General features: G+C 39.9%; 1 protein-coding gene across 1 annotated transcript in view; it reads left to right on the top strand.

Annotated features, from left to right (window-relative positions):
* The window catches only part of LOC107550623 (dmX-like protein 2), a 78,680-nt gene that overhangs the window by 53,480 nt on the left and 15,971 nt on the right, over nucleotides 1-9,229 (top strand). Inside the window, exons 18-27 of the mRNA XM_016231950.1 lie at nucleotides 55-131; nucleotides 326-456; nucleotides 1,238-1,486; nucleotides 5,455-5,648; nucleotides 5,870-6,012; nucleotides 6,220-6,305; nucleotides 6,405-6,606; nucleotides 6,744-6,861; nucleotides 7,958-8,023; nucleotides 8,440-8,526. Coding sequence (XP_016087436.1) covers nucleotides 55-131; nucleotides 326-456; nucleotides 1,238-1,486; nucleotides 5,455-5,648; nucleotides 5,870-6,012; nucleotides 6,220-6,305; nucleotides 6,405-6,606; nucleotides 6,744-6,861; nucleotides 7,958-8,023; nucleotides 8,440-8,526 — 1,353 coding nt within the window. The remainder of the gene's footprint in view (nucleotides 1-54; nucleotides 132-325; nucleotides 457-1,237; nucleotides 1,487-5,454; nucleotides 5,649-5,869; nucleotides 6,013-6,219; nucleotides 6,306-6,404; nucleotides 6,607-6,743; nucleotides 6,862-7,957; nucleotides 8,024-8,439; nucleotides 8,527-9,229) is intronic.

A 9,229-nucleotide genomic window follows, 5' to 3' on the forward strand; every position in this document is an offset into this window, starting at 1 on the left:
TGTGTGTGTGTGTGTGTGTGTGTGCTTCTGCTAATATGTGCATGTGTATTTCAGGTGAATGCTTTACACACACTCGCTGCTTCTCTATCAGCTTGTATCTACCAATCGCTGTGTGACAGCCACAGCTACAGGTACAAACATGCCACTACTGATGATTGTTCATCTTAAAATGCCTCTAAAGGTGTTGTAGCTGCTTAGATTGTCTGACTACTGTGAACAGCATACCATTCTGTTAATTCTTACACACATATACACTCAGTCACTGACTCGTGCCCACCTTTTCTTGTGTGTGTGTGTGTGTGTGTGTGTGTGTGTGTGTGTATAGTAGTCCGTCGGAGACCAATCAGTTCACAGGGATGGTCTATCAGGGGCTGTTACTGAGCGACAGGCGTAGACTTCGCACAGAGAGCATCGAGGAACATGCAACGCCCACCTCTGCCCCTGCACAGTGGCCAGGTAACACACATCAGACTCCACGGAACACATGCAGGGAAATAGCACATTCAGACTCATCCTCATCTAGTGATAAGTAATTCTGTGTGGAGAGGAAAGTAACATCTGCAAAGACCCAGTTTGGTTCCTTTATTTATAAAGTCCCTGATGGTGAAACATAATATTACCCAGTAATGTGGAATAGGCTAATAATCCTGTTTGACAATATGGAATTTGGATGGATGGATGGATGGATGGAAGGAAGGAAGGAAGATCAGTCAGAAAGATCACAAAAGATTGGACAGAGGGACAGATTGATAAACACAATGGTCAGGTAGATGATGTGGAGATTGGATGGATGAATAAACATATATATATATATATATATAGAGAGAGAGAGAGAGAGAGAGAGAGAGAGAGAGAGAGAGAGAGAGAGGATGGATGGATGAATGGACTGAAGGACAGATAGATGACTGAGATTGGATGGGTGGATGAAAGGATTGATGGATGGATGGATGGATGGACAGGTAAATGGAGGAGAGATTGGATGTATTGACAAAAAGAAAGGTGGACGTAGTAACAGATGGATGGATGAATGGATAAATGGAGGAGAGAGACTGGATGGATGAACAGATGAGAGGATGGATGGGTTGACAGATGGAGGAATAGACTGATGTAGGACAGAATGAATGAATAAGAGATATGTTGGATTGATGAATGGATGGATAGACTGATAGTAGAGAGAATGAATTTATAGAAGATATGATTGGATGGAGGCTCATTGTGTATGTTTTCTCTGTCTCAGGTGTGTCGTCTCTGATCAGTCTGCTGGCGTGTGCTCAGGGTGATGATCAGATTCGTCTGAACGTCATGTTGTGTGAGGCAGTGGTGGCTGTGTATCTCAGTCTGCTGATTCACGGTCTTGGCACACATTCTGGAAACGAGCTCTTCCGGCTGGCTGCTCATCCCCTCAATAACCGCATGTGGGCAGCCGTGTTTGGGGGTGGAGCCAAGCTTATTGTCAAACCCAAGCGGCCACCTGAAATCACTCCAGGTAAGTCTTCTGCCTTGGCAGAAGATAAAATTTTTTTAAAAGTCTTGAAAACGGTCTCTGGGGTCTCAGTTCATAATCAGATTTCCTCTCCTGTCAGCTGCTCTCAAGGCAGCAAGGTCAGAGTGTGTAAAGGTCACAGATTCTGACCCACCGACCTTGACTGTCAATCAAGCACCACCTCGGACTGAGGCTGGTAAACATAGTAACATTACCATGGAAACAGCACAGCCAGAGAGCTGTGAGTAAGAGTTCAGAGGCACTTCCTCCACACAGGAGCAGGAAATGAGATAGGAATGATGGACTTCTAGTGTTGTATCAATAAGCACATAAAAGTCCAGTGATTAGATTACAAAATATTACTATATATATTACAATAAGGTTCCGTTTCTTAACTACATTAGTTAACATGAACTAACAATAAAAATGACTTCTAAAGCATTTATTAACCTTAGTTAATGTTAATTTCAACATTTACTAATATATTATCAAAATCAAAATTGTATCTGTATTAGGGGTGTACGATATTATGATTTTTTAAAATTAAAATGTCTCCATGATCTGCTTTTGAAGAAATATCGTTGTATCGCGCTACAGCGCACATTCTATCAGTTGCAGTTCTCGCGCCTCCATCTCAATATACTGTACAACACGACATACGCTCGCATTAAATGTTAACTCAGCGGTAGATTTACACTCACAGGAGGACACTGCTCTTGTTCGCAATCACAAAAGTACATTATTTGCATGTGCTTTAAAGCCTTGCCGGTTAAACGTTTCATTAGCGTGCTGTTACATGCGCTTTATCTGAGAGTGTGCACCTGAAGCTCGCGCACACAAAAAGCCTGTCAAACAGCGCCTGATTACTGGACTTCATTATCTTTCACTTCTGTTCCCCTGAGATTCCTAAATGTATCTACAGTACTTCTGGAAGGCCAAATAAAGTGATTTTGCTTTAGCCTAGAAACACACAGCGTCTCCCTGACATGCTGCTTCAACACTAACTGCGGTTACTGAAACCACGCCTTCTTTCTTTGCGTGAACATTTGGGCGGCATTATGCTAATATTTCCACATAGTGAGGTAGATATGTGGGGGCGTGTTAGAACGAGCCGTTTTAGGGGGGTGTGGCAGAGTCTTAACTTTGATAAAGAATATCTCTTTGGTTTTGAGACTTTAGTCTTTGCAACTTCAGGGATCTTATCTATGCACAATCAGCTTGTAACACTCCAAAGAGAAAGGAAAACTTGAAATCGCATCATATGACCCCTTTAATAAAACAAAACACAAATAGAAAAATCACTCACTGCTTTAGACTGAGGAACATTAATACAGTTGTTTTAATAAGAATCAATGTATAATTTAAACAGTGAAGTGTATATAGTATTTATTTTTATATTTGTTCATTCAAGTTCTTGTTATTTTTAATAACAAAGATAAAATAATGACAGATTTTTTTATCGTTGGCCTAAATGTCTGACATTCTTTTTTTATTTTACACCTTGTAAGGCTTTGTTTTTAAAATAGGGAAATTAGTTTAGCTGTACAACTTGCAAAATAGTTAAACCAACTTGACAAAGAATCGTGATTAAAATCTTGAATTGGGATTTTCCTGAAAAAAATCACGATAGGGTGTTTTCTTGCCATATCACCCACCCCTAATCTGTATCATTGTGTCATTTAATGGACCTGAGCTAACATGACCTAACAATGAACAGTTGTACTTTTATTAGCTAAAATTAACAAAGATTAACTAACAACGAACAATACATGTATTACAGTATTTATTAATGTTAGTTAATGGATAAACTAATGTTAACTAATGGGACTTTATTAGTGTTACCCATATATTGTAGTTGGTGGGACATGTGTGTCATTCCCTGTTTGTGTGTGGAGAGGTGCTGCGTGCGTTTGCAGTGACGTTTGTTCTTTATGGATTATATTTCATTCTTTGTTACTTTGTGTGTGTGTGTCTGTGTGTGTGTGTGTGTTTTCATCCAGCCTTTTTTGTGTTTGTGTGCATATTATGCTTGTGTGTCTCATTTTCATCTCATCATCACGTGTGTGTGTGTGTGTGTGTGTGTGTGTGTGTATGTGTGTGTGCGTGCGTGTGACCATCACAGCCCATGTGGAGTCAAACAGGCAGACAGAGCTCCAGTCTGAGAACACACCAGGTACACACACTCCCTCCACTTGTCTCTCTGTTCAGCCTTTTAAATCTGTTCACCTGTTTTTAAAGGTCACTTCCAGAATGAAAATTGAGTAGATGATGACAGAATTTTCACTTCACTTTAACTCTAGTCTAGATGTAGGTGCGTATCTCTCTCTCTGTGTGTGTCTCTCTCTGTGTGTGTGTGTGTGTGTGTGTGTGTGTGTGTGTGTGTGTGTGTGTGTGTGGGTGTGTGTGTGTGTGTGTGTGTGTGTGTGTGTGTGAGAGAGAGAGAGAGAGAGAGAGCGAGCGAGCGAGAGAGAGAGAGAGAGACAGTTGACCTCCCCTCTGCGTGTAGGGATGCGGTCAGTGGCTCAGGTGCTCACCAGCTGTCTGAGGTCAACATTCAGAGTTAGTTTGTTCTGTTCTCTTTCTGTCTGAACTGATGAGACCTTTATAGTGGAACCAATTTGATTATGCTTGCTTTATTGAAGGGCAAAATAAAAGGTGCTGTTTCAAGCCCTACTAAATTGGCTCACTGTCTGCTGCGTACATAGGCAGCAACCATTTCAGTGATGCACCGTAATATTTTTTTTATTTTTTTTACTGAAACCAAAATTAGTTGTAAGTGAAAATAGTTTATTCAATATACTAACTTTTCTTTTGCTGACTAACAAGCTATGAATATTGAATGGCTTTCCTGAGGTAAATGTAACATTACATGAAATTGTTTACAAGTTGTTTGATGATTAAGTGATTACATGAGACGATGTACAGTATAACTTTCAGTTAGTTGTACTATTTACTTCAGCATACCTTCTGATGTTAATTCATGTTTATTTCTTGCCGTATATATTAGTAAAGAGGAAGAGATGATGGGTTTATGTGCGCTGAGTGCTACTGCTTGAACTGAGGCAGCCACAACGATCTGCCATGTCACACAAAAAAAAAAGTCAAACTGACATTTACCATTTTTAGGGTAACTCTTTCAGTTAGTTGCCAACATTTAGTTTAATTATTATTTTTTTTCATCTAATATTAAAATTTTAATTTTAGTTTTATTTCAGTTACCCTAAATGGATTAATTTTCTAAAGTCTAGAAAATCAGTCCTTTAATTGTCTGTAAATCTAAAATCTAGTGTTTCTAAACATAGTTACATTGGAAAGTGCTTCTGGTCACATAAAAGGACCACATTCATAAAACCGTGTAAAATAACCTAGTGATTAAGATTTTGTTTTCATACTTGTTGGCTCTTGGCATTTTGTCAAGGTGCTCTCTGGCAGCGCTCAAAGAGGAGATCCTTTGATCATCAACAGAGTAAATTAATCTGTCTGAGTTTCCCTATCAGCTCTTTGTTTCAAAATAGCCCTCCCCACACACACACACACACACACACACACATACATACTGTACTCACACTCACAGACTCTTACTGCAGGAATTTCTCTTTGAACATGACTCCTGAAGGATATGGTGGTTTGGTGTGGTTCTTCTCTTCAGATGTGTCCTCCCTTAAATTGGAGATAAACATTCCACACTTTCAGAATCAAAACATGCTTCAAGCCTAGAAAGACTCTTTGAACAGCAAACACCTGAAGAGATGGGATACTGGACTTGTCTGTCGGTTTATTGGCATGACTTTCACGTTATTAAAATATTTGACCTCTCTGGCTGTGTTTGCAATAGCGTAGTAGCATAATGCTTACAACATACGACAGTTTATACTTGCTGCTAGGAGTCAGCAAATAGTGGCCACCTGTCATCTTGAAAATAAAAACTCTTATCATCTGTCTCTCACTCCCTGCTTCTCTCTCTTCTCCAGCAGTACCTCCTCCAACCCCTCCTGCTGAGGACGTGGACCGACAGCGACGCAGGTTTAACATGCGCATGCTTGTTCCTGGACGTCCCGTTAAAGAGACTCCAGCCACACCTCCGCCCATCCCTGTAGAGCGGCCCACCTATAAGGAGAAATTCATTCCACCTGAGCTCAGCATGTGGGATTACTTTGTGGCCAAAGTGAGACTGCGTCTACTGCTTATTTACACAGGATAAACTGATTTATAAAAAAAGTAAAATACATGCACTGTATGTACAAAGACATAAGTTATTTTTTGTTCTAAGTGCATCATAGAGATGTGTTTGGAACATTTGCATCAGTTTATAAATCAGAAAAGCAGTTATCATAGTGTCTGTCTCATTGCTTTCTGTCCGTGTGAATGTGTGTGTGTTTCCTCCAGCCTTTCCTTCCTCTCTCTGACAGCGGAGCACTGTATGATTCAGATGAGAGCGGTGGTAGTGACAATGAGGATGATGATGATGATGATGATGCCTTCCTCTCAGACACACAGATGACAGAACACTCCAATCCAAACTCCTACAGGTGAAATATAACACGTTATAACATAATTAAAAAGGATTGTTACAGAAGCTTCAAGAAGTAAAACTAAGATGAGGAACTCTTATTGTGATTAATTTTGTTAACTGAAATATAAATTAAGTGCCATACAATGCAAAAATTAATTGAAAAGTTAAAACAACCTTTATGAAAACTTCCATTTTGAAAATGTATGTGTTTGTGTCTTTGCAGTTGGTCTCTGATCCGCCTTGTGATGGTCAAACTTTCCCTGCACAATGTCAAGACGTTCCTGCCCCTGACAGGACTGGACTTCACAGGTGCATGAGTAGTAGAAATGTACTCTGACATGCTCCATCTGTCAGAAAGTAAACTAAATAATTCACTTCCATTTCCTGTGCCTCTTTGTGTTGTCTTAGAGTTGCCAGTGACGACTCCCCTGACCAATGCCGTGCTGAAGACACTGGAAAACTGGGAACAGATTCTCCTGGAAAAAATGAACAAATTTGACAGCCCTCCACCAAACTACATCAACACCTACCCCACGGACCTGAGTGCTGGCGGGGGACCGGCTATACTCAGACACAAAGCCATGCTAGAACCAGATAACACACCGTTCAAGTGTGTACTTGCTCCGGATGTCTCAATTAATCCCAAGAATTACAATTAAACCAAAGAATAACTGAATCTTTAAAGAATTATGTACGTGTAAACGACTGTTCATGTGCTTTGTTTTGTTCTGTTTTTTTTCTCTTCAGGTCAAAACACCACCTCTCCTTCCCTGCTCGCCGTCTGTGGCATTTTCTAGTCAAGCAGGAGGTTCTCCAAGAGACTTTGATTCGATACATCTTCACAAAGAAAAGGAAGCAGAGTGAGGTAACTACAGAACACAGTGGGTGAGACCAGACACTGACAGAATAAATGTGGCGGGAGAGATTTTTAAAGAGGCAGGGCCAGTCACAGAGTGAGGTATACCAAATCACTCGAAATCGCATGCTCTCTGAGTAGGTACTTCTTTTGAATAACAGAAAGTATGGTCTATGTAGTATGAATATGAGTAGTATGAATATAAACTGGACATACTGTCGTAGTCATGTGACCACCCGACGTCAGTTACTGCCATTCAAAAATCCTCTCTCATGGCATCATGAGATCCATCAGGTGTGAACTTCAGAATCTCACCGGAAGTATTAAAGGGTTAGTTCACCCAAAATGAAAATGCTGCCATTAATTACTCACCCTTGTGTCGTTTCAAACTCGTAAGAATGGGTATGGAATGGGAAGAGCCAGAGTGAGCTAATTAAAGAGGTGGGGACAAAGCAACAGTGAGGGAAGACAAGGGGTGGAGCCATTATGATGCATTCACAAGGGTTGGGGCTAGAAATAAAGTGTAGTCACGTTAGCAAAATTCTGCAGGCAAAAAGGTCCGTTGTCCATTGTCTAAATAGTGTCATGATGTATTAAGTAAAGCCATTGAACCAAGCAGCCATCTGTGGGTCATTATGGCAAATTTGTGACCAGCTTTGAACCAGATGAGGTAATACAGTGGGCGGGGCCTAAGTGAAGGCATTGAATAGGCGGAGCCAAACTGCAGCAATTAAAAGGGGTGGGTCCAGCATAAAATAATTTAAAAGACACTAGTTTTTAAGAAGTTTTAAATTGGTATTAAAGAATTGGAGAAACTTCAAGAGAAGCAGCTTGTTTTTTGAATCAAGATTTTTATCAAATAAATACAGAACTGTGGTAAGTAGCCATCTTTATATGTTGAGGGTAAGTAGTGACACAGATGCTGGAGGGAATATGCATTTTATCTCAAGACCATCTCTCTCTGTCAGAGCTCCAAATGAGATTTTTTTTGTCTTTATTATTTAATTTGTTTTTCTCCATCTGTTTGTCACTCGTGCATGTGTTTTGTGCTGTGCCCCGTGTGTGTTTGTTAATGTATGTGTGTGTTGTGGTGTGTATTGTGTAGTCTTTAGATGATCATGTGGACCACCTCATACAAAACTACGTTACTGGAGCTCGAAAAACCAACAAGGTACTGAGTCTCAGAATGGGACTCATCTCTCTGTGAAACCCTCTTAAAGCTTTGGGCTTCTATCCTCTATTAACCTGCTATGACCTCACATACACACACACACACACACACGTCCGTTTCTTTCCTCACATCCACTAACTAGTCTGGCACGGCACTGCTCTTCCTCACTCACCACCAAAGGCACTGAAAGCGGTTAACCAATCAGACTGGATTCTGCTTCTGACACCATGTTTAGAAGATCAAGTAATAACTAATTAATGTTTTGCCTTCTAAGGAGGTGTGTACATGGTCTCAAATGCATGTTAGCATCCTGCTATTGCTGCTGTGTGTGTGGATGTGATTGGGTGCTTATTTTAAAAACAGCAGCAGAACAGACTAATACGAGTGTGTATTTGTGTACGCGTGTTGTGTTACAGGTGGAGGCTGATATGGGTTACCCGGGAGGCAAAGCCAAAATCATCCATAAAGAATCTGACATCATCATGGCATTTGCCATTAACAAGGTAAGGCCATTTCTATCTCTAGTTCTATTATAGAGAGAGTGGCTCTGTTAATGGCCTCACGGTTTGAAGTCAGGTTTCATAGTCAATTAGTTCATTGAATAACTGCTAATACAGCAAACAAAATGTGGAGGACTTCAAATGCTCCAAGTGCTTGTAACTCTACAGTGGAAATATATAATATACCTAATACATTTTAATGCACAGCTCTCTGAAATACTTTACATTTATGTTTAGTCATTTAGCAGACGCTTTTCTCCAAAGCGACTTACAAATGAGGACAATAAAAGCAGTCAAAACTAACAAAAGAGCAACAATATATAAGTGCAAATGACAAATCTCGGTTAGGCTAGCGCAGTACACATAGCAAGGTGTGTGTGTGTATATATATATATATATATATATATACAGACACACATATGCACACACACATATATACACACACACATAAAGAAAAACGAGTAGATAGAATAGAAAGTATTTTATTTTATTAATTTTTTTTATTTATAATAAAAGAAGATAAATATAGGTAAAGTAGAATTAAAATAGAATGAAAGTGCTAGAGTTAAAAGGTCAAATAAAGGTGGAACAGGTGTGATTTTAGTCATTTCTTGAAGATGGCTAAGGACTCAGCTGCTCGGATTGAGTTGGGCAGGTCGTTCCACCAGGAGGGAACAGTTAATGTAAAAGTCCTTGAAAGTGATTT

This window comes from Sinocyclocheilus grahami, unplaced genomic scaffold, assembly GCF_001515645.1.
Source record: "Sinocyclocheilus grahami isolate Dianchi unplaced genomic scaffold, SAMN03320097.WGS_v1.1 scaffold403.1, whole genome shotgun sequence".
Lineage (NCBI taxonomy): Eukaryota > Metazoa > Chordata > Actinopteri > Cypriniformes > Cyprinidae > Sinocyclocheilus > Sinocyclocheilus grahami.